Source organism: Silene latifolia, chromosome X (genome assembly GCF_048544455.1).
Source record: "Silene latifolia isolate original U9 population chromosome X, ASM4854445v1, whole genome shotgun sequence".
Lineage (NCBI taxonomy): Eukaryota > Viridiplantae > Streptophyta > Magnoliopsida > Caryophyllales > Caryophyllaceae > Silene > Silene latifolia.
The window spans coordinates 322,775,367-322,801,756 of NC_133537.1; the positions used below are offsets into that span (position 1 = coordinate 322,775,367).

Genomic DNA, 26,390 nt, shown 5'->3' on the forward strand with positions numbered 1-26,390 from the left:
TTTATCTTCTAAATTCGTCTTAACCTTTTTGATTTTTCCATTTTAATCGTCTAAATCGTCTGTTTTCTCTAATTGTATCTGCATGATTTTTTGATCTTCTAAATTCGTCTTAACCTGTTAACTGTTGCCAGTTTATGATATTTTGATGTTCTAAATTTGTCTTAACCTTATTGATTTTTCCATTTTTAATCATGTTGGTTGGTATCGTCTGGTCTCTGCATGAACTTATATGTTGTCTGAAATTGTCTAATTGCCTCTAAATTGGCCTGTTTTGATGTTGATAATTGTCTAATTGTCTCTAAATTGGCCTGTTTTGATGTTGATAATTGTCTAATTGCCTCTAACTTGGCCTGCTTTGTCTTCAGTATTTCTGTTCTCTTCAATGAAGGTCCCAAATGGACAGAGAGGCTTTTGTGATGAATTGTAGGTAAGGGCCATTTACTGAAAGTAGTCTAGCCACCACATGGTCTACCAATGAATGGGTGTGTGTGTTTATCCATCTAAATAACAGTAATTGCTCAATGATTAAAGTTCCTGAACTGATATGAGAGCTGTTTTCGTTGTTGCCTCTTTCAGTACTGTTTTTAAATGGACATAGCATGGTCTACCTTCATTGGGTGTGTGTGTAGGAGGCATTACTGCTTCACATAACTCAATGATGAGGCCAATTAGGCCTGAGAGTTTATGTCAATTTCAATGGGTGTTTGATGATTGTGTAATTTTCTTTGGAAGGACTGTAATTTTTGTTGTTCATAAACCTCAGTGATGATGTACCTTAATGGTCTGAGAGGTAGCTCAGTGATGATGTGTACCTTAATGGTTTGAGAGCACTTTCAAGTTTATAGCTAAAACAGAACATCATTGGCCATTTTGTTAAAGTAGTTAAGCCACCATATGGTCTACAATTGAATGAGTGTGTGTGTTAAACCATCTAAATTGCCAAAAGCATTACTGTATTTTCATGGTTTTAGTATTATGTACCTTCACTTGTGGCTGTGTAGGAAGGCTTATTACTTCACATAACTCAATGATGAGGCCAATTAGGCCTGAGAGTTTATGTTAGTGCAGCTAATTGAACTGTAAAATGAGCTTAATACTTCACATAAAACTGAAATTGCATTAGATTGTCTTGCATTACATACCATTACATGTTCATTATTTGATTACAAGCTAAACATATCTTAGCATTAAAATGTTTATACTGTAAACAAATTTCAAAATACTTGAACAATGTATCCTAAGTCTTGCATTACATACCCTTAATATTCTAAACAACTAATGGTTGAACATTGTATCCTAATTCACCCATTAAGTACTCTAGACCTTATGTTTGACCTATTCCTTCTAAATACCCAATACATTCCCTGACCAATTCTTCATTGACCTCCAAATTTCTTGGTAATATGCCAAGGGCAGTTAGATGATCCTTACCCATATGGGGGATTGCAAAGTCATTATGACCCTTAGTTTGCATAATCTCAACTATTACTGACTGAAGTGTTAGGAAAACCTTGTTGAGTTTTATATGATCATAATCAACATATGCTTGCATGACTGAATTGACCAATTCATCAACTGATTTGGCTGCTTCTTTGGAATGTAATGACTGTAATGCCCTAAAATACCCAAGGTCATTAACATTTAAATCTGGTGAGTTAGGAGGTTGAAAAGTTAACTGAATATTGAAGCCTTCTGAGTTTGCAACTGCCATGAATGCTTGATCATTGTTCTTTATGTGAGGCCTTGCATTATCTTGTTGAATGAAAATGTTTTTACTTGCTCCTTCAGGCCACTTAGCCTTGATAGCTGGTATAACTTGTTCTATGATGCATTCCCTTGTTACTTGCTTTGTAATTGAATCAATAGGCTTCGTCTCCATTGTACCCCTTGGCATGTTTCTACTTGCCCTTGCTGCTGGTTGTTGTTTTGTGAAAGGGAACATTCCAATTTTCCCATCAAATAACAACTCTCCATCCTCTGAATATATAGGCCTACAAACTGCACACATAAACATTACCTTTGTGATATACCTCTTGGATTGACAACTCCTATATGGTATCTCTTCCCCTTCAACCATATAAAATTTATGACCATCATAACTAATGTAAAACCACTTCTCATCCATGTGGATTATATGACTCATTTATGCAAATTTAATTTTTGTGATTGGCATTGCATTAAGATCTAAAAATCTGCTTGAACATGTTCAACTATTAAGCACTTCAAAGCATGCTTTAACCTATGTAACTTGTTTGCATCATTGAGGTGAGGATGCAGTGGGCTTGAATGTGGTTTTAATAAACCTTTGCATACCCAAGAGTGAACTGTTCCAACACTTACTCCTGTGTTTTTGGAGACTCTTTCCATGGTGTCTCTTTGACCCCATTCCAATGTTTTAATATGCTCAATAGGTGGTAGTATTCTTTTCCTATTCGTGTTACCCATTCTCTTGCTCTTCACATCTAATGCTTGACCTACTTCTCTTGGTATTTTTGCCATTTTCCAAATCTTAGAAATTGTTTTAACCTTTACACCGTGTCTTCGCTACTTCCTTCATATCACCACGGGTGAGCTTCCCTTGTTTTGATTTACGGAAGCAAGAAGATGGCAACTTCTAACTGGATTTTTCGGAGAGACACTTGGCTCCCATTTTTTCTTGAGAATTATGTAATGTTTGTAGGATTTGTAATTTTATTGTAATTTTGAGATACTTTCTTTGTAATATTGTCGATGGACTGTAATTTTATCGACTTTTGTGGACTGTAATTTATGAAGGACTGTAATTTATGAAGGGCTGTAATTTTGCAAGGACTGTAATTTTGCAACAGCTCATTTTTTTTATTACTGAAATGACTGAAGTTTATGGAGGTGTTGCTTGTTTTGAGGTGTTATGAAGGATGAGAACTTACTTAGGGTAGGTGTTTTCCATTTGTATTTGTGAGTTGATTGGTTTGGGAGGGAAAATACTAAAAACACACCAATTGGTGGGGTTTTTAAAATCTTGTAATTTTTGGGGGGAAATTTAGTCCCTATTACTACTCTTAATCTCAGCTACATCTTCCCTAATAAAGCTGAGTTTTATAAAGCAATTGTACTTTTTATCACTTCTTTATTGATTTCTTAAAACTTGTGCTAAAAGAATAAGTGCCATGTAGAGTTGAATGGAGGGAGTAGTAGCTTGTAATCTGGACACTTTCATATACTAATGGGCTAATAGCCCAATGAATGAATTCGTATAATCTATAAAATCTTATTAAAAGGTTAACCTAAAAAATGTGACATAACAAGTTTATTTGTGACGTGACAACTTTTAATGTGACATGGCAAGTTTATTTATTTTCGCATTACAATTTTTACTTATCACAATATTTTTTGTAACAAATTTTCCATTTCTCTACCCTTGACTAACAAACACCAAACCTAATTCTCTCTATCTTCTCTCTATTGTTAAACTTTAATCTTCTCCAATCTTCTTAAAATTCTTCAATTATGAAAGATGATTCGGATGAAGAGCGAGTATTTAATTTATTAAGTCCATATTAATAATTTAATTGACCCTTTCTTACAATTTTATTCCTTCTTAATTATGGTTTATGTCTAAATTAATTAAGGGTTAACTAGTGTGATATATATGGTGGGTACATTGGTAATTCGATGGTGGTTTGCCGGGGTTTTTCGACCGTGATAGTCGCCCTTGGAGCAGTGCTAAAGTGGTTGTTTGTGCCTTTGTGGTAAGGTGGTACTGGACCGCCAAAGTACATAGTAAAGTTGTATGTCAGCGTAGTACATACGGAGTAGTTATGAATACAATACGTCAATATTTGTAGACATGTAGTCATGCCTTTGATTTTCTACTTTTCTCAATGTACTGTGAGTATTGATTTTTTCTATTCTCCTTTACCCAATGCCCTTTTTTTCAATGTAGTACAGGGGTGAAATGTACTACTCAGTGTTACGCAGGCAATATTAATTTTCCAATGCACCACCCTGACCCACGAACCACCCACCCCCATGCCGGCATTCTGGTCGGGCCGGAAAAGTCCCTCCTGCCGGTGACCAGTGCAACCACCCAAGCCCACTCGGTTTCTGCACCCCACGCAACCACCCTAACGCACCCCCTCTGCAACCCACCGGTCACCGCTAGTGAAGTCCCTTTCCCCAACGACGACAAGTCGACAACATTAACCGGAAATAGGTTGATGTGAAATTAGAGGAGTAGGGGTATGTGAAATTAGAGAGAATAGAATAGAGAGGGAAATTAGAGAGGGAAATTGGGAGTGAAAATGAGAAGGGTATAATTGTCAACAGTGTACTGCGATGAGTAAAATGTGTACTGCGAAAATCAGGACCCTAAAAAAAAAGTGATATGGATTACCAATTTAAGAAAATCAAAAAATATAAGGTAAAAAAATTTAAAAAATATAAGGTATAAACACAAAAAAAGTACGATGCACATATGTCAATTTGATCTTATCATAGTGTTATAATATGCATAAATAGTAATTAGTTAGAAACTGATTCTTATTCTCCAATTCATTGTTCCAATTCCAATTCTTTCAAGCCTTTAAATCATTTTTTTGTTTTCCAACAAATATACTATTCTGTAACTCAAAATATTTTTTGGATAAATATTTTTTTTGAATGATTTGCTTATATTTTATTTTCTCATGAATTAGGAAAGACTAATATTTCGTATGAAGTATAAAAGTATTGTTTTGATTATAATTTTTGATGAATGATCGAATATGAAGAAGCTATGTTTAGAATCGTATATGCATAAATCTCTATTTATTGCGTGATTCCGAGAAATGTATAATTAGTTTTGCTCATCTTATACTACTAATAATAATTATTAGAATTTACCTATAAAGTTTTGATCCTTACTTTACTCTCTTACTTTTTGTCCCAAATCTAATCTTATACTCCATATATTACGGAGTATATTATTATAACACAAAATGTGATATTTTAAATATATGTAACCTTTCCTTGGAATTATTCGGAATAGTTGTTAAAGTTGCTCACATAAAATTTCGCAACCGTTTCTTTGCAACATAAACATAGGGCCAAGTACTTTAAAATGCACCAAAACGACAATAAAAACAATATATCCATTCAAGCAATAAAGAGGCAAGTTGTAATGTTTGTTGGTGAAGAAAACCATTCATATTCTATAATCTTTAAGCCGATCAAAGCAATGATCAAATAATAAATAGACAATTGAAGAATCACTAATTAAAGAGGCAATTGAATAGCCATTAATTAAACAGGCAATTGAAGAATCATTAGCAACTCAAACGAGAAAATTGAGAGTCATTGATTTTCTTTCTATAAAATCTCATCAAAATACCAATTCATATTGTCTTATTTGATATCAGGTTGTCCAAACCAACATTACCCGTCCTTAAAAAAGTCAGTTTTTTTGTTCTCTCTGTAATTTAGAGTATTTTATTGGAATTATGTGTCTCCTTTTTCCTTTTTTTTGGTTCATGTATTTATATTTAATAGTCTTAATTGGAGGTGCCAATTCAATTAATTAACTTGATAATTTAATTAATGATGTTATTGTAAGAGGTATGTATATGTTAATGCGATCCTAACATGGATGTGCTTTGAACTTCGCGTAATTCTTTTGCATACCCAATAAAAAATATTTTTACGAGACTAGCATAATTATCCATATTGTACGTGTTTTAGGATTTTGACGGGAGTATTTATTTAAATTCTATATCTATATGTGTACTTACTATAAGTGAAGTAATAAGAAAATTATATTTTTGTAGAGAAAGAAATGATAATGAATGAAAAGTAATCACGCTATATATTTCGAAGTTAGGAGGTTTTTAACTGCATATGGAGTAGAAAATAAATTTCAATGCAATTTGTTCATATATGGAAGGGTGACTTCTTTTAATGTTTTGTTTTGTTGGTAGCAATTTGTACTCATATTTTTGTAAATCCTTTGAAAACAGGGGACGACAATGGAGCGCAAATTCATGTTCCAATACTTCTATGGCGTCAAGATTGTCCATAAGACCAGAAGTACCAAGCTATTCACATTTTGGTTTGCGTATTCACATTTGACGGATTGTTTCCTCGCTTCAAAACAACCAAGCTATTCACATTTTGGTTTGCGTATCATCCCGAATCACAAAATTTGGGGTGTATTCAACTTTTGTTTTAAAATACCGCTCCCTCAGTCGTGTTCATTTATTTACCTTTTTTTTTTTAATTATTTGTGAGTGGTTTTTTAATTAAAATTAAACAAATGATTGAGAGAGGAGGACTACTCCATATAAGTTATTCACAAATTAAACACTTAAACACGGTCAATTATTAACGATCCCGTGATTTTCACAGGCTCCAAAACTAGTTTGTTTTTTTTCAAAATTGTACTGTAGTATGAGATCATAAAACAGATAAGATTTTGCAATCAGAAGTAGAAACAGAAGTAGCTATTTGCTGCTTCTATTTTTAGGGGTCAAATTTGATGTTGGAGCTTAAAAAAAGAGTAGTTTTAGTTTTTCTAAAAATGGGTGTTTGTCCTAGTTTGTGTTTATGTAGTGAAAAAACACTTTTAAAAGTGTGGCCAAACACATACTTAATATTGCTTATGTTCAAAAATTATCGTCTTGGGGGGGGGTCGTGCAAACAATTTGATGTTGAAGGGGCCCCATTTACAAGAAATATTTGTATTAGTAGATAATTTAATTTAGCGTATTTTTTAGCTTGTCAATGGTCTTGGGTTCAAACCCTGCTTCATGTTTAATATTGTTAAAGTTTTACACAATGGGGTAGTTTAATTTTCAGCAAAATAAGGCTAATGGGAATCGAACCCGAGTTGCATTGCAACCTTATTAAACAAACTTTTGTTAAAGAATTGAAAAGACATTTATTTATAACTACATTTCAAACACATAAACTAGCCTTTATAAAAATTACTTAAAATAGTTAATTTGTTTTCAATTATTCTTTTACGAGTAATAAAAATAATCAGGGGCCTCACTTTAAGATTTGCCCCAAAACTACTTTGCTGTCTTCATTTGACTTTGTTTATAGCCAATTTGTTAACTTTGCTGGTTAGTTCCCCCAAAGATATGAAAAATATAACATAAAACATCCAATGTTTGACTTGATAAAAATAAATGTTTTCATATTATCGAAAAGTTCTGCATATTTTTCGTTCCTACTACAGTTGAGGATGCAACAAAAGTACAAATTTTGGTATGGATGTTACATTGCAAATTGCAACTTAAAAAAGGGTTTAGGAAGACAAAACACTTTGACTTTGCCTAACATGGATGTTACAGAGTTTGATTGATATCGATGTTTGGAATACTTTTCAACTTCTATTTAGAACTTTGTGACGTAAGAATAGTTGAAAGCAATGAGAAAAGTCTTGACTTTGGTTGAATTAGTCTCCCTAAACCCAAGTCCTTACTAAGCGAAACCATAATCCTCTATATTATGAATCGTCCCTTCTCTGGCTAATCACAGAAAAATTAAAGATTATCTCAATAAACTCCGCTAAAAAACTTTGGTATATGGGTATGATGATGGGGAAATCGTGCATGCTAATTGCATTTATGCTTTTGTTTATGATACACTCGTCCTTCGGATTGACGAGGTGCAAAAAGCATGAACAAGAAGCTCTGTTAACGTTCAAACACAGCTTCACCCGAGATTCTCAGAGAGTCCTTTCTTCATGGACTGGTGATGATTGTTGTCATCACTGGCATGGAGTTAGCTGTGACAATAGCACTGGTAATGTTATTAAGCTAAATCTCACAAATTCACTAACATTCAGTGACTACCCAACTGCCTTGGTATCTTCTGAACTCAGTTCATCTTTGTTGGAACTCAAGTTCTTAACTCACTTGGACTTGAGTTGGAACAACTTTACCGGGAGTCGGATTCCAAAATTTATAGGGTCCATGACCCAATTGAGATACCTAACCCTCCCTTATGCTGGATTCTCTGGTCCTGTTCCCCCTCAACTAGGCAACCTCACCAATTTGATACACCTTGATCTTAATGATGTTGGACAGTATATGCTTTATACACAAGAACGTCTAGAGTGGGCATCCGGTCTTTCAAAATTGCAGTTTCTTATCATGGACGGTATCAACATGTCGCAAGCATATAACAGTCTTCAAGTCCTTTTTAGACTTCCTTCATTGTTGTTTCTTAGCTTATGGGGTTGTTCGCTACACAACACGCATTTATCAGAGCTTCTTGTCACAAATACTTCCACCCTCCAATACCTTGATGTTAGTCACAACAACTTTGAAGGCCCTTTCCCGTCTTTTCTTAAAAATATGCCTTCCCTTCAGTCACTATCTCTCTGGACCAATAACTTCAATGGCTCCGTGCCTCTTTGGCTTTGCAATATGAGGCGCCTTGAATACCTAGACTTCTACCAAAATAAATTTTCTGGTAGTTTGCCATCTCAGTTGGGGCAACTCACAAACTTGAACTACCTTGATCTAGCATCCAATGCGTTCCGAGGTCAACTTCCCACATCTCTTGCAAAATTAACTGCTTTGAAACACTTAGATTTGTCAAACAATGGGTTCAGTGGATTGATCCCAGATGTTTTAGGGCAGTTAACTGAGTTAGAGTCTCTAGATATTTCATCTAACTTCATCCATGGTACCATCTCCCATATTGGTAACCTCTCTGAATTGTCCATTTTGAATATGAATTTTAATAATATCAAACTCAACTTGAGTACCGCTTGGCAACCTCCCTTTCAACTTCAATATCTTGGTGCTAGTTCATGTGAAATAAACATGGCGTTTCCCCAGTGGTTAAGGAACCAAACCCAAATCGAACGCTTGGATCTTTCTTATACTGGTATCACAGGAGAATTGCCTCAATGGGTTTGGAATTTCACTAATCTAAATGACTTGCAAGTTGCCGGCAATAAACTTACAGGTTAGTAATAGTCAAACTTTTCTCTTAACTTATGAATTTCCCATCTTATTTCCATCAGTTTTCTCACAAACATTTTTCTAATAGGATCGCTGCCACGGCATATTCCTTGTGATGGATGTAATTTGGTGTGGCTAGACCTTCACAACAACATGCTTTCAGGGACAATACCTTTTTGGCTGAAACATCAGAAAACAATCGCTGCAGTTGATTTGTCCCAAAATTTGCTATCAGAAAGAATCTTTGAAGGAGAGAATGCTTCCTCACTTTTAAGCGGTAGTAACTCCTTGGAATTGCTAGACCTGAGTTACAATATGTTTTCTGGGGAGATCCAAGTTAAAAATGTATCCTCTAGTGCCTCTTTGGTAATCTTAAGTCTGCGAGGGAATAATTTCAGCGGGCCTGTCAGTTCACAATTGTGTCATTTTACTTATCTTGCAATATTAGAACTCGCTCATAATCGCTTGAGCGGGCACATTCCTAGCTGTTTAGGCTCCCAAATATTCGAAAGTGATGTTAGGTACGATAGCAGCGCTGATACGGAGTATCAAGAAATCATCAAGGGGACAACAGAAAATATCGGTGCAACAATGAGTGCTCAATCAATTATCGACCTTTCGTGCAATCTTTTAGATGGCACAATACCAGAGGAGCTCACAAACATATCTAAACTAATGCAGTTAAACTTGTCAAATAATCATCTGACAGGAGGCATCCCTTATGATATAGGCAAGCTCAAGTTACTGGGATCTTTGGATTTGTCAAATAATAATCTTTCAGGAACAATACCACAAAGCTTGTCAGACATACCATGGCTAAGCGTCTTGAATCTGTCCAACAACCACTTGTATGGCCCAATTCCAACCGGCAGTCAACTCCAAACTCTTGACGACCCATCTATTTATGCTGGGAATTCCGGATTATACGGGTTTCCCTTGCCTAAATCTAACCCGCCACCAACTCCAACTGATGATGACCATGGTGCTGAAGATGATGATGATGCAGGAGATAAGTACGACAAGTTGTGGCTTTATATGGCCATAATGTCTGGTGTTGCTACTGGATTTTGGGGTGTGTTTGGAACTTTAGTGATCAAGAAGAGTTGGAGGCATGCTTATTTTCGGTTTGTGGAGGAGACTGCAGACAAAATTTATGTGCCAGTAAAGATTAGGGTAAACAAGTTCAAAAACAGGCAGAGGAATGTAGTAGAAATATGAAAGAAAACGTTTTGTTGATACAATGTTGTAGAATTATATTACTCCGTACAACTTAGATTTATTTATGTTATTTTTATTAATACAAGGATGGTTAATTGTCATTTCATTTATGTATCCTATCAATTTTTCACCAAAAAGGGTCAATATAAAGAGTTCCAGGGCAGTTTTGCAAATGTCTCGTTCGAATGATGATTTCACATGGAGTGTTTCCAATTAGTCATTGTAAACTTGAATTCTCGTGTCTGGCTGGTAGCCAGTTTACATGTCTCATAAATCATATCTCTAAACTCGGTAAATGAGTTATATCTACCTAGCTGCTAAAGGTCGTCGACAAATTACTAAATATCGTCGACAATTTTAATGAACTTCCAGAATTGCCCCTCCCTCACACTCCCCCTTATATTTTCCTTTTTATTCAAAAACTACCTTTCACACTCCAAATTTTGAAAAAAAAAACCCGACTCAAATAACAACAAAAAAACGTATCGACCGCATCAATTCCGTCACGAATTCAAACATTCAACAAGGTATGTGATTGTTATTAATATTTTTTTTTAGTATTTTCTTAGATTGTAAATTTGTGACGGAATTAGGATAGATGCCTTTATTGTAGACGGAATTACGATAGATGCTTTGATTTCAATCGGATTAAGTCGTGTTATGCGAAAATGAAACGGAAAAATCGAACAAAGTAATCGAAAAAAAAAAACACGAAATCTGGGCCCAGACGAAGAACAATTTCGTCCAGGCCCAGACGAAAAAGTTCTTCGTCCATTATGGGTCTTGGACGAAGGACTTTTTCGTCTGGGCCTGGTCCTGGACGAAAAAGTTCTTCGCCTGGCCCAGTTTCTGTTTTTTTTTTTTTTCTTTATGTTTTTGAATTTCTCGTTTCTTTCTTTTTTTTTTTTTTTTAAAATAAAATTTTTTCCGTCTTGTTTTGTTATCGTTATAAACTAATAAATTATTAATAATAAACCTTGTCCGTGCCGAATTCGTTGTAAAATTATTTATTTTATTTTTTAAATTTTTAAAAACTTATTTTTCCGTCTTTTTTGTTAGTGTTAAAAACTAATAAATTATTAATAATAATTCTCGTCCGTGGCGAAGTCTTTGTAAATTTATTTTTTTTCCGTCTCGTTTTGTTTACGTAAAATATTAATTATTAATTATTACTAATAAACCCCGTTCGGGGTTATTTTTTTTTTTTTTTTTTTTGTTATTTTGTTTTTTTATTTTATTTTTTAATTTACTTAAACTTATATTTATAAATTCTTTGTTTTATTAATTTAAGTAATCAATGCGTTTTTATTATTTTTTGAATCGATGGCCGGTGGAGGAAATGACCGTCACGTTCGAGCTCGAAAGGGGCTCCGGTTTGAGTCTGAGGTTGGAGATGGTAGTACCGATTCGTGGACTGAGGAGCGGTTGGAGGAGGAGCTGGTTCGATCTGGTGATGTGATAGGTGAGGAGGAGGCGGGTTATGAGCGAGTGCGTAGGGTGCCACGTAGACGGAATGAGGAGGGGCGTTTTCAGCGGATGTCGGATGGTAGTTCTAGTAGTGTGGTGGCTCCGAAGAAGAAGAAGTCGGGTAAGGATGTCTCTTGGTTGATCGATCATCGTGTTCCGGGTGGTCCGATGTTTCCCCACGTGATTCCTAGCTTTGGGGGCCACATTGCCAACACCTTATGGCCGACTCCTAATGAGGTCGGTCGACCAGTTTTGACGGGTTACCACCGGTTTGGTAAGACGAGGTTGTTGAGTTGTTGGGAACTAACTCCGCCGTTCGACTATTTATGATGATCTTGGTCTTTCTCACCTATTAGATTCCATGGCCGAGCATTATAACATGCCCCTTATTTCTGCTTTTGTTGAGAGATGGCAACCCGACACCAACAGTTTTCACATGCCTTTTGGGGAGATGTCCATACTCCTTCACGATGTTACGCAGATCTTAGGTGTTCGGGTTGATGGTAACTGTTGTAAGGTGGAGATTAATGACGGGACGTTGACGGATCCCCTTATGTTTGTTTGTGGCTTCTTTGGGATTGCATCAGACCAGTTGAGGTTGCCGTTAAACTTTAGTAAGAAGGTCCCTATTTACAAGAGTGGGGGTATATTGGTAGATGCAGTTTGTGACATGGCGAGAGCTAATTGTGATGTTGTTTTTGCTCAGGAGTTTTTGGCTGCGGTGTTGGGGTCGACACTTTTTGTCGACAAATCAGGTGATAGGTTACGTCCTCAGTTGTTTCCTTTAGTGTATGATACTGATGGTGTACACGACTACGCTTGGGGAGCCGGTGTACTAGCCTTCATGTACCGACAGTTGGGTGTGGCTTCACGTGCTGGTGTGAAAACTATTGGTGGTTGCTTGACTTTGTTGCAATCGTGGATCTATGAGTATTTTCCTATGTTCAGACCCGGTCCACCTTCGGCAATTGACCCTACTCAGCCTCGGTCGTGTTCTTGGAGATCCGTTGGTCCCTTCGCTCAAAATGCGGAGAAATTGTTGGAGTATCGGAGGTTGTTAGATGGGCTTAATTGTGCTTCCATTAGGTGGGATCCGTACGGGCCGCGTCAGGAGGAGTATCATCCTCGTACTCTGTTTGCCGGTTGTGTTCGTTTCATGGACATAGCCGAGCCGTACCAGCCTGATCGGTGTTTACGACAGTTTGGGTATGTGCAGATCATACCCAATCCCATTATGAGATTGGTAGCGCATCGTCATGCTTCGGGGATAGGGTACGAGGTTAGGGTTGGGGTTGCGGAGACGGTGTACCGGGGCCCGTTTGAGTGGATCGGGGGGTACTATACGGAGTAAAACGAACCGTCGGAGTAGAACGAGGAGTAGACGACGGAGTAATAGGAACCGTCGGAGTAGAACGGGGGGTACTAGACGGAGTACGTTGGGAAGACGCGTTTCTTTGGGGCGTAGCACTGCCTACTCGAACCCGAACCCGTGCATGCTCAACGGCGGACGGATCTCTACGAGTTCCCCTACTCGGACGTCCTCTAGGGTTCTCGTTCACCCGAGGCTCGTTTACATCCTCCTGTTCCGGATGTATCTGAGAGTAAAAGGCATCGAACATGGATGATCTCATACTCGGATCTGCATTCCGAATTTCATCGAATAACTCCTCCAATCGATCATCGTCACAAGTCGGCATTGCCTCCGAACCATCGTACTCCAACTTCCTCCAAAATGCATGTAACACATCAACAGGGACCCGAGATCCGTTTCTAGCAATGCGATGAAATGAACAAGCACATAACAAACCAAGTGTAGTAGCCTTTACACAACCGCAATCGATAATCAAGGCATCTTCCGTCATCTTGGCACCTCTTTCGAATTCTTCACGCAATTCACTGATGGCATTCTTTGATATTTTTAAAGAAAGTTTGGAAAATAATCGCTGAATCCCCGTCAACCGCTTCGATCTAGATAACTCCAACGAGTGTCGGATCTCAACATGTTGCGTTTCCATCAAAGAATGAAACTGAATCCAAATGCTATCAACGGCCAGTTTCGCGCTATTCAACCATCTCTTCAGATTCGCATGAGCCGACTCAACCCGGGATGTAGAAGTATTCCTAAAATGAGTTATCTTGTTCGTTCTATAATTGGCCCATTTTTTCAAGTGCGGGAACCATTGCCTCTCAATATAAGCCGCCACTCCCGCCCATTGCCTTGCCAAATTGCCCCACGCAACATTAAACATTTAAACTTATCTTCGGTCTCCGCCTCGACAACCGCTTCAAACAAGTTACAAGTTATGTGCTTAGCCCAACTATCCTGTTTCGTGATATCAAGTGCTTTCGTCTCCACGTTAGAATATATATGCCAAAGACATAGCAAGTGAGACGAATCCGGAAAAACAATGGGAATCGCGTTCAACAAACCTGCCTCGCAATCAGTAACAATAGCATTACGTTGAACGACATCATTGAGAAGAGCCTTCAGTTTCCGTAAGACCCACAAATATCCATCCTCGGACTCATGCGTCACAAGAGCATACGCGATAACAAAGCTCTTCCCGACGGGTGTGACTCCAACCATCTCAACAAGCGGAAGACGGTATAAATTTGTCTTATACGTGGAATCGATCAATACCACATAATAGTATGATCGAAACATCTTAACGGCTTCTGGATGAGCCATGAACACGTGGGTTAGCTCATCGGTCTCCTGATCAGTGACCCAATAATGAACGTACTTATGCTGAACCGCAAGTGCTAACATCTCGTTGTAGGGTTTCTCCCATCTCTTTCCTCGACCCTTACTTTCTGAGAACGATTGTAGATTTGTCGCCGATTAGGTCTTGACTTTTCCGGATTCCGCTGATGCAAACCCGCACTAATAATTGCCGGTCTAACGTGAGCTCTAACTTGGGCATCGATATAAGCCAACTCCTCGTCATCAAACTTTGCAAAGTATCTGTCGCCGTCACAATACAACGTTAAAGCATGATTATGAAACCCGGATCTCATCACAAGCTGCCACTTATTCTCTTCTAATTCAACAACTTTCATTGAAAATTTGCAATTGCACCACGCGGTAGCCGTGTTACCCCTCATTAAAGAATCGGCATCCTTATTTACGGGACCTTTTCCACCCATCCGACAAACAAAATAATCTTGTCTCAAATTCGTGTTACGACCAACTTTCTTGTTGCTTGCTCTTTTCATACCAAACCCGAGTCGGAGTCCGATCTCATATGCCCAATTAAACGCTTGAATACTAGATGCAAAGAACAAGCTAGTCGTAAAATGATCTGAGTAATCAATACCGTCTCCATCGTTAATCACCTGCGCACGCATTTCGATAAATTAGTTATTAATTAATTATTTGCTACGGAATGAGTCGGAATAAATAAAAAATAATATAAATATAATACAAAGACGGTAATTAATTATTTTAATTTTTTTATACAAAACGAGTCGGAAATATTAATGAAAAAAATATAATATAAAGACGGTCATTAATTATTTGAATTGTCGGAAAAAATAAAAAATTTAAAAAATATAATACAAAGACGGGAATTAATTATTTTAATTGTTTTATACAAAACGAGTCGGAAACAAAAAAAAAAGAAAAAAAAATACACGAATTGGGCCTTAGACGAAAGGATTTTTCGTCCAAAACCAGGCCTGGACGAAAAATTCTTTCGTCCAATATGGGCCTTGGACGAAAGAATTTTTCGTCCAAGACCAGGTCTGGACGAAAATTCTCTTCGTCCAGGCCCAGTTCGTGTAATTTTTTTTTTTTTCAATTGCTTTTTCAAATAAATCCGTCACAAATTCTATCATAATTCCGTCTACATTCATGGCATCTATCCTAATTCGGGATTCAAACGATAATAAAACATAAATTTTTAACAAAACTAAATCGTAAACTAACCTCGTTACTAGCTTCATTGTTGGAATCGTTGTTAAAATCGTTCTCGTTCATGTTGTTAATTACAAAACCCGACTTCTTTTTTTGTTTGAAATATTTTAGTGAGACGGTGACTTGTGTTTTAGTGAGACGGAAATTGCATTTGTGTTTTGAGACGGAAATTGCATTTTGGTGAGACGGATATGGAGTTATGATATGGAAGGCAAACTTGGAAATTTACATTAATTGTCGACGATATTTAGTAATTTGTCGACGACGTATAGCAGGGGTTTTGTTGGGTGACTCGGTTCTGAGTCATGTAACAAGTACGGCACTTTGGAGTGAGTTTTTGGATCTCTTTGTTTCAGTTGGGCTCAGGTCAATTTCACGTCCAATGAAGTTCGAGTGAGATTTGGAACGGATAGTGTCAGTTCAAATTGCTGGTCTTATTATTCATGTTGCCTAGTGGGTTATGACCGACTTCGGATCATTTTATCAGAGTAGATAGTTTTGTTATCCCACACTGTAATACGCCGGAGTTCAGGAAAGGCTACTCATTGTTGCCCCCTAAGCTATTGACGGAGTCCGAGGAAGAACCATTTTACGAATGGGAGTACGTGCTTTGGGAAGTGATGGAAGACAGAAACTTTTTCGTAGTGCACTCACTCCACTAATATTATCTTTTTTTTTTTTTGGCATAATGTAGCTTACACATTAGTAACCGACTCTCGGAGTCGGATTTTATAATTACATTATTCGAATAAAAAACTAAACTAAGGATGAGGTTGCTAAATAAAGTAGGCTTTTTGAAGGGACGATTTGAGCTGGCCAAATGGGCAGACACTTCCTTTCTCTTATTTATCAACTGCGCTTCGGATGAGTACCTACAACAAGACACGCTTACGTCACTAGGACGTAAAAATTTATGGGCGAAGAATCTACGTCTACAAGTAGATAAATTGACTGGGTATACTGATTATCATCGTACACAAACACAGCCATTTTATTATTGTCAAAAGAAAAAAAAAAACACAGCCATTTTAATTGACTGGGTATAGTGATTCAAATTGATAAAATAATCTAAGTGTACGACTAGGACTTCCCACTGAAACATGACTGAACTGTTGTCAGTCATTAAATACTATAAATTGCGACGTAAACCAACCAATGGTTGGTTGCAAGACGATGTTAGCGTGTGTTTGCGACTTAGAGGAGTGTCATGGATCGATCCCCCACAACTGCGATTGGGAGGGGTTTAAATACCGTAATTCTTGGACACGCCCCGAAATCCGGATCAATCGGCCCGATGTGATTCGGATTACCGGATGATTTAGACCAAAAAAATTAATTCCGGAATATCTGTCTTAAATTTAATCCAAAATTTCATTGAAAACGGCGATATCTGTCACAAGCTTGTGACGGATACCATTTTCTCTCACAAAATACCCATGAGAGGTCAGTGGGGAAGATAGGGGGTGCTTCACTTCCCTTCTCTCTCCTTTTTGTGAGAGTGCCTTCGTGATTACCAGAACAATTTAGACGCTTTGTAAATTTAAAATGCGTCAAGTATATTAGATTGAGACAAATATAGAATGTATAGAGAATAATAAAAGATTTGTGTATTAATAAAAGTGGACGTATATTTGACCCGTTTTCATCTCAAGTCCGATACAACAATCCTAAATATTGCGACGTGTGAGTGTCGAGGAAATTGCTGATAGAATCTATGTGCCATTTAAAGTAGACCTGGCAAAATGGGTCAGACCCGAATGACCCGACCCGAAAAGGCTGAGACCCGAAAATGACCCGAACTTGCTTGACCCGAATATGACCCGAAACCCGAATTGACCTGACCTATACCCGACCCGAACATTGTCTGACCCAATGTTGACCCGACCCGAGGTGACCCGACCCGATTGACCCGACCCGAAAAGGTTGACCCGAGACCCGAAATCGACCCGAACTGCCGCACCCGAATGACACCCGAAGCCCGAATTGATCCGACCCGACCCGAAAATGACCCGAGCTTTCATGGACCCGAATGACCGACCGAAATGTCCGACCCGAAACCACTCAACCCGAAAATGACCCGATAAAATATAACTTTAATTGACCCCAAAAGACTTGAAATGCCTTTTTCTCTCTTAATCATTTACCCGAAAATGACCCGACCCAAAATAACCCGACCCGCTTGCCCGAAACAGACCCGACCAACAAACCCGAAACAGACCCGAAATCCGAAATGACCCAGCCCGACCCGAGCTAACCCGAAAATTTGAGAAACCCGAAATAGCCCGACCCGAAATGGCCCGATCCGAACCCGACCCGTTAACCCGATTTGCCTGGTCTACTTTCCACCCTCCACAACCACCACAAACCACCAATCTCCTTCCATTTCTTCTTATTTTAGCCTCTATTACTTGCTTAATAATTAAGCTCATTCCAAACAAGCCCTAATAGTAAAGGGGATTGCTACTTTTTTATAGGACCATCTTATAGTATAAGACAGACCCAATAATAGGATCTTTGCCAAGCAATATTACTTTTTTATAGGACCATCAAAGCTTTAATCCTTTGGAATTGTCGGATATAAATCATTTAAAACGGGAGCCAAACAGGGCCAGATGTATGAAGTAAGAAGTAGTTAAGGAAATTAATGACCTTGACTATGCCTTATATGGTTGTTAATCTAATAAATTTGATATGGATGTCTGAAATGTTTGCATGTCTAATCTAGAGACTTGCGAGGTAAGGGTTGGTGTGGAAATGACTAAATACCCTGACTTGGGTTGGATAATATCACTGAATCAATAATCTTAAAGCTCACTGTTAAGAAAAAAAAAGGCAATCTTTTTTTTTTCGCTGAAAAAAAGTGGTATTTAACCCCGGTTAGAAGCAAACGAGTAATATGAGCTTTCACTAATTCGCAAACTGGTTTTGTATAATGTCTCACTCCATTCATTGGAAGAGACCGCAAGAATTTTCTTTCATTGCGACTTAAGGAGTTTAGTACGACAAGAGACCTTGACTAGTTGACTTGGATTTTGGTGTCATAAAATTGATATGGATGCGGAAATTGCTTCTGTTTATTTGTTGAATAGTCTCCTAATACCCGAGTCTATTAATTCAAATTTGAAAGTGAAGTTTGAAATTGACATCTTTGGTGTGTGAAGATGAGGAAATCAAGCTTACTGGTTGCATTTATGCTCTTGGTTGTGATCCGCCCACCCTTAAGCTGATTGATTATGACTTTATTATACACTGTATAATTGTATTCCTAATTCTGGCTTTCTTGTTCAATTGGATGTAAAACCCTGCAGGAATTTCTTCTTGTCTGATTTGTTGCGAGCCCAATTTCAGAAACCTTACCATTCAAGCTGAGCAAATTAGTGAGGAACTGAGGACTGGAATGGCATGTTTGGCCAAGTTTTTAGAACATAGTTTTTGTTTTTCAAAAGTGATTTTCCAAAAACTCCTTTTCTAGAAATTGGGGTGTGTTTGGTTAAACTTATAATAAAAGTGCTTTTGATAACTTTTTAATGTTTGGCCTAACTTGATTAATAAAAAGGTCATTTTAACACTGTAAAAATTAATACATGTATAAAATAGAGTATTGCCTTTTACAGTATTATCATTATTATTATAAACACACATTATAATTACCAAATTCTTACTTAAGACGGGTGTATCCGTCTTAGGCCTGAGTCGAGTCAAATAATTAGAATAAGACAAAAACAGAATGTATGGGAAAATGCAAAAATTTATTTTATATGTTCAAATAGTATGATAGTTGACCCGTTCTAATGTTAAGACGGAGAAATAAAAAAATATGGAGTATAAGAAATAGTAGCTTGTAATCTGGACACTTTCATATACTAATGGGCTAATAGCCCAATGAGTGAATTCGTATAATCTATAAAATCTTATTAAAAGACTAACTTAAAAAATGTGACATGACAAGTTTATTTGTGACGTGACAACTTTTAATGTGACATGATAAAAAAAAAGTGATATGGATTACCAATTTAAGAAAATCAAAAAATATAAGGTAAAAAAATTTAAAAAATAAAAGGTATAAACACAAAAAAGTACGATGCACATATGTCAATTTGATCTTATCATAGTGTTATAATATGCATAAATAGTAATTAGTTAGAAACTGATTCTTACTCCAATTCATTGTTCCAATTCCAATGCTTTCAAACCTTTAAATCATTTTTTTTGTTTTCCATCAAATATACTATTTTGTAACTCACAATATTTTTTGGATAAATATTTTTTTTGAATGATTTGCTTATATTTTATTTTCTCATGAATTAGGAAAGGCTAATATTTCGTATGAAGTATAAAAGTATTATTTTGATTATAATTTTTGATGAATGATCGAATATGAAGAAGCTATGTTTAGAATCGTATATGCATAAATCTCTATTTATTGCGTGATTCCGAGAAATGTGTAATTAGTTTTGCTCATCTTATACTACTAATAATAATTATTAGAATTTACCTATAAAGTTTTGATCCTTACTTTACTCTCTTACTTTTTGTCCCAAATCTAATCTTATATATATTACGGAGTATATTATTATAACACAAAATGTGATATTTTAGATATATGTAACCTTTCCTTGGAATTATTCGGAATAGTTGTTAAAGTTGCTCACATAAAATTTCGCAACCGTTTCTTTGCAACATAAACATAGGGCCAAGTACTTTAAAATGCACTAAAACGACAATAAAAACAATATCTCCATTCAAGCAATAAAGAGGCAAGTTGCAATGTTTGTTGGTGAAGAAAACCATTCATATTCTATAATCTTTAAGCCGATCAAAGCAATGATCAAATAATAAAGAGACAATTGAAGAATCACTAATTAAAGAGGCAATTGAAGAGCCATTAATTAAACAGGCAATTGAAGAATCATTAGCAACTCAAACGAGAAAATTGAGAGTCATTGATTTTCTTTCTATAAAATCTCATCAAAATACCAATTCATATTGTCTTATTTGATATCAGGTTGTCCAAACCAACATTACCCGTCCTTAAAAAAGTCAGTTTTTTTGTTCTCTCTGTAATTTAGAGTATTTTATTGGAATTATGTGTCTCCTTTTTCCTTTTTTTTGGTTCATGTATTTATATTTAATAGTCTTAATTGGAGGTGCCAATTCAATTAATTAACTTGATAATTTAATTAATGATGTTATTGTAAGAGGTATGTATATGTTAATGCGATCCTAACATGGATGTGCTTTGAATTTCGCGTAATTATTTTGCATACCTAATAAGAAATATTTTTACGAGACTAGCATAATTATCCATATTGTACGTGTTTTAGGATTTTGACGGGAATATTTATTTAAATTCTATATCTATATGTGTACTTACTATAAGTGAAGTAATAAGAAGGTTATATTTTTGTAGAGAAAGAAATGATAATGAATGAAAAGTAATCACGCTATATATTTCGAAGTTAGGAGGTTTTTAACTGCATATGGAGTAGAAAATAAATTTCAATGCAATTTGTTCATATATGGAAGGGTGACTTCTTTTAATGTTTTGTTTTGTTGGTAGCAACTTGTACTCATATTTTTCTAAATCCTTTGAAAACATGGGACGACAATGGAGCGCAAATTCATGTTCCAATACTTCTATGGCGTCAAGATTGTCCATAAGACCAGAAGTACCAAGCTATTTACATTTTGGTTTGCGTATTCACATTTGACGGATTGTTTCCTCGCTTCAAAACAACCAAGCTATTCACATATTGGTTTGCGTATCATCTCGAATCACAAAATTTGGGGTGTATTCAACTTTTGTTTTAAAATACCGCTCCCTCAGTCGTGTTCATTTATTTACTTTTTTTTTTTAATTATTTGTGAGTGGTTTTTTAATTAAAATTAAACAAATGATTGAGAGAGGAGGACTACTCCATATAAGTTATTCACAAATTAAACACTTAAACACGGTCAATTATTAACGATCCCGTGATTTTCACAGGCTCCAAAACTAGTTTTTTTCAAAATTGTACTATAGTATGAGATCATAAAACAGATAGGATTTTGCAATCAGACGGTTAAAAGGAAAGCAGAAGCAGAAGTAGAAACAGAAGTAGCTATTTGCTGCTTCTATTTTTGGGGGTCAAATTTGATGTTGGAGCTTAAAAAAAAAGTAGTTTTAGTTTTTCTAAAAATGGGTGTTTGTCCTAGTTTGTGTTTATGTAGTGAAAAAACACTTTTAAAAGTGTGGTCAAACACATACTTTTTGTTCAAAAATTACTGCCTTCATTTGACTTTGTTTATAGCCAATTTGTTAACTTTGCTGGTTAGTTCCCCCAAAGATATGAAAAATATAACATAAAACATCCAATGTTTGACTTGATAAAAATAAATGTTTTCATATTATCGAAAAGTTCTGCATATTTTTCGTTCCTACTACAGTTGAGGATGCAACAAAAGTACAAATTTTGGTATGGATGTTACATTGCAAATTGCAACTTAAAAAAGGGTTTAGGAAGACAAAACACTTTGACTTTGCCTAACATGGATGTTACAGAGTTTGATTGATATCGATGTTTGGAATACTTTTCAACTTCTATTTAGAACTTTGTGACGTAAGAATAGTTGAAAGCAATGAGAAAAGTCTTGACTTTGGTTGAATTAGTCTCCCTAAACCCAAGTCCTTACTAAGCGAAACCATAATCCTCTATATTATGAATCGTCCCTTCTCTGGCTAATCACAGAAAAATTAAAGATTATCTCAATAAACTCCGCTAAAAAACTTTGGTATATGGGTATGATGATGGGGAAATCGTGCATGCTAATTGCATTTATGCTTTTGTTTATGATACACTCGTCCTTCGGATTGACGAGGTGCAAAAAGCATGAACAAGAAGCTCTGTTAACGTTCAAACACAGCTTCACCCGAGATTCTCAGAGAGTCCTTTCTTCATGGACTGGTGATGATTGTTGTCATCACTGGCATGGAGTTAGCTGTGACAATAGCACTGGTAATGTTATTAAGCTAAATCTCACAAATTCACTAACATTCAGTGACTACCCAACTGCCTTGGTATCTTCTGAACTCAGTTCATCTTTGTTGGAACTCAAGTTCTTAACTCACTTGGACTTGAGTTGGAACAACTTTACCGGGAGTCGGATTCCAAAATTTATAGGGTCCATGACCCAATTGAGATACCTAACCCTCCCTTATGCTGGATTCTCTGGTCCTGTTCCCCCTCAACTAGGCAACCTCACCAATTTGATACACCTTGATCTTAATGATGTTGGACAGTATATGCTTTATACACAAGAACGTCTAGAGTGGGCATCCGGTCTTTCAAAATTGCAGTTTCTTATCATGGACGGTATCAACATGTCGCAAGCATATAACAGTCTTCAAGTCCTTTTTAGACTTCCTTCATTGTTGTTTCTTAGCTTATGGGGTTGTTCGCTACACAACACGCATTTATCAGAGCTTCTTGTCACAAATACTTCCACCCTCCAATACCTTGATGTTAGTCACAACAACTTTGAAGGCCCTTTCCCGTCTTTTCTTAAAAATATGCCTTCCCTTCAGTCACTATCTCTCTGGACCAATAACTTCAATGGCTCCGTGCCTCTTTGGCTTTGCAATATGAGGCGCCTTGAATACCTAGACTTCTACCAAAATAAATTTTCTGGTAGTTTGCCATCTCAGTTGGGGCAACTCACAAACTTGAACTACCTTGATCTAGCATCCAATGCGTTCCGAGGTCAACTTCCCACATCTCTTGCAAAATTAACTGCTTTGAAACACTTAGATTTGTCAAACAATGGGTTCAGTGGATTGATCCCAGATGTTTTAGGGCAGTTAACTGAGTTAGAGTCTCTAGATATTTCATCTAACTTCATCCATGGTACCATCTCCCATATTGGTAACCTCTCTGAATTGTCCATTTTGAATATGAATTTTAATAATATCAAACTCAACTTGAGTACCGCTTGGCAACCTCCCTTTCAACTTCAATATCTTGGTGCTAGTTCATGTGAAATAAACATGGCGTTTCCCCAGTGGTTAAGGAACCAAACCCAAATCGAACGCTTGGATCTTTCTTATACTGGTATCACAGGAGAATTGCCTCAATGGGTTTGGAATTTCACTAATCTAAATGACTTGCAAGTTGCCGGCAATAAACTTACAGGTTAGTAATAGTCAAACTTTTCTCTTAACTTATGAATTTCCCATCTTATTTCCATCAGTTTTCTCACAAACATTTTTCTAATAGGATCGCTGCCACGGCATATTCCTTGTGATGGATGTAATTTGGTGTGGCTAGACCTTCACAACAACATGCTTTCAGGGACAATACCTTTTTGGCTGAAACATCAGAAAACAATCGCTGCAGTTGATTTGTCCCAAAATTTGCTATCAGAAAGAATCTTTGAAGGAGAGAATGCTTCCTCACTTTTAAGCGGTAGTAACTCCTTGGAATTGCTAGACCTGAGTTACAATATGTTTTCTGGGGAGATCCAAGTTAAAAATGTATCCTCTAGTGCCTCTTTGGTAATCTTAAGTCTGCGAGGGAATAATTTCAGCGGGCCTGTCAGTTCACAATTGTGTCATTTTACTTATCTTGCAATATTAGAACTCGCTCATAATCGCTTGAGCGGGCACATTCCTAGCTGTTTAGGCTCCCAAATATTCGAAAGTGATGTTAGGTACGATAGCAGCGCTGATACGGAGTATCAAGAAATCATCAAGGGGACAACAGAAAATATCGGTGCAACAATGAGTGCTCAATCAATTATCGACCTTTCGTGCAATCTTTTAGATGGCACAATACCAGAGGAGCTCACAAACATATCTAAACTAATGCAGTTAAACTTGTCAAATAATCATCTGACAGGAGGCATCCCTTATGATATAGGCAAGCTCAAGTTACTGGGATCTTTGGATTTGTCAAATAATAATCTTTCAGGAACAATACCACAAAGCTTGTCAGACATACCATGGCTAAGCGTCTTGAATCTGTCCAACAACCACCTGCATGGGCCAATTCCAACCGGCAGTCAACTCCAAACTCTTGACGACCCATCTATTTATGCGGGGAATTCCGGATTATGTGGGTTTCCCTTGCCTAAGAAATGTTCTGAATCTAAACCGCCTCCAACTCCAACTGATGGCGACCATGGTGCTGAAGAAGATGAAGATGCAGGAGATAAGAACGACAAGTTGTGGCTCTATCTAGCCATAATGTCTGGCGTTGCTACTGGGTTTTGGGGTGTTGTCGGAACTTTAGTATTGAAGGACAGCTGGAGGCATGCTTATTTTAAGTTTGTTGAGGAAACTGCTGGAAGAATTTACATACTGTTCAAAGTGAGGTTGAAGAGGTCCAGGAGCACCGAAACATAGAATTATGGCTAGTGATGAGTTATTATAATTCAAGTAATACAAAATAATGCGTCCCTTCCTGTATTAACACAAATGTTCTTATTTACCTCTGTACACTATAATTTGAGTACATCTTTCTCCTATACCAAGCTAAGCTATTTATAATTCAAGTAATACAAAATAAACTATGGCGCATCTACTGTTATTAATCTCTTCATTTCCGTACTCTTAAAGGCCACTTGTAAAAGATTTAGTCGGTTAACTCTCTTGGGTTATTTTCAATAGACTGGTATCAGAGACGGATCAATTTTCAGGTGCGACAAAGTTTGACTGAGGTTTGGATCGGGTAGGTCAATTCAAATTGTTGGCCTTATTCGAGTTGCCTAGGAGTTTATAGCTCGCCTGATGTCATTTAAACCAGGTTGGTTTTGATAGGCCCGCAACCCTTTACTTCTTATTTCCACCCATGGCACCACCACCTTCCACTGACAACCTTCATTGCCACCACAGAACATTCACCATTTGACGTTTTGCTGATTGCGAACCCATAAAACGAATACATAACGACATTAATCACCTCTCCTATGTAGTGCTTGTTAATCAATTGCTTATATAACATTATTATACTCTGTAGTCCTTAGTAGTATATTTATTTCCCTAATTTTCGGTTTTTGTCACAATTAATTGGATGTACAATTCTGCAGAAAGTTCTGTTCTTTGATTCAAGTTGAGCAACTGAATAGAGCTTGGAACATATTTGGTTGAAGTAATGGAGACTGCAAAATGCATGGGATTATACGCCAGAAGGTCAGTGCTCCTACTTTACCTTCATTTCATTTTTAGTTCTATTCCCCTTCTGTTGGATTTCGACATCGCCTTGAACCAAAATCTACAGTTTTCATTTGACTTTGTTGGTTAACTAACGTATAACGTAAACTTTACCCTGACAGTATTAGTTTCTCCGAAATATATGTAAAGATACTACAAATACAATGTAACTTTAGTAATATTTGTTTTTACTACAGTCAAGGATGCTAAAAAATTTACAAAATTTGGCTTATGACAGTCAACCTCGATGTGTTTAGTTCGTTCAAGAACTTGATTCAATAAGTGCAACTGCAATTGTATGTGAATCAGTTTACCTGCTTATATGCTTGAGAAGGTCAGTGCTTCCTAATTTACACCTCGTTTCATTCTCCATTATGTTATCCTTGTATTGGATTTTCATATTACCTCCGTCTGCAATTTACTGTTTCCATTTGTCACCATTGGTAATTAATCTTAACTTTGACTGTTAGTTTCACCAAGTAAATACAATATAAATATTATGTAATGTTTGATTTATTTAAAGAAAATCTAGATTCTTATTATCACAAATTTGGTTTTAAAGCTCCGTATGTATTTAGAATAAGTCTCATGAAAAATAGTTTTATACTCCGTATTAGGTTACTGTGACGTCATTGTACAATTTAAAGGAAAAAGTACGAAAAGTGATATG

The 26,390-nt window shown here is 36.7% G+C and overlaps 2 protein-coding genes and 1 long non-coding RNA gene across 3 annotated transcripts in view; 2 read left to right on the forward strand and 1 right to left on the reverse strand.

Moving 5' to 3' along the window:
- The window catches only part of LOC141618074 (uncharacterized), a 276,232-nt gene that overhangs the window by 85,486 nt on the left and 164,356 nt on the right, over positions 1 to 26,390 (reverse strand). The gene's annotated exons all lie outside the window — the stretch shown is intronic.
- LOC141618058 (receptor-like protein EIX2) lies at positions 7,422 to 10,236 on the forward strand. Its single transcript, XM_074435181.1, has 2 exons — positions 7,422 to 8,937; positions 9,022 to 10,236. The coding sequence occupies exons 1-2, from the start codon at positions 7,545 to 7,547 to the stop codon at positions 10,149 to 10,151; spliced, it is 2,523 nt and encodes an 840-aa protein (XP_074291282.1). The 5' UTR covers positions 7,422 to 7,544; the 3' UTR covers positions 10,152 to 10,236.
- On the forward strand, positions 22,187 to 25,059 carry LOC141618060 (receptor-like protein EIX2). The gene is made up of 2 exons (XM_074435182.1): positions 22,187 to 23,702; positions 23,787 to 25,059. Exons 1-2 carry the CDS (start codon positions 22,310 to 22,312, stop codon positions 24,911 to 24,913), a joined length of 2,520 nt encoding a protein of 839 aa, XP_074291283.1. The 5' UTR covers positions 22,187 to 22,309; the 3' UTR covers positions 24,914 to 25,059.

Coding starts and splice junctions, on each gene's coding strand:
- LOC141618058 (XM_074435181.1), top strand. CDS start 7,545: ATGGGTATGATGATGGGGAAATCGTGCATGCTAATTGCATTTATGCTT. Junction 8,938..9,021: donor TGCCGGCAATAAACTTACAG/GTTAGTAATAGT, acceptor TTTTTCTAATAG/GATCGCTGCCACGGCATATT.
- LOC141618060 (XM_074435182.1), top strand. CDS start 22,310: ATGGGTATGATGATGGGGAAATCGTGCATGCTAATTGCATTTATGCTT. Junction 23,703..23,786: donor TGCCGGCAATAAACTTACAG/GTTAGTAATAGT, acceptor TTTTTCTAATAG/GATCGCTGCCACGGCATATT.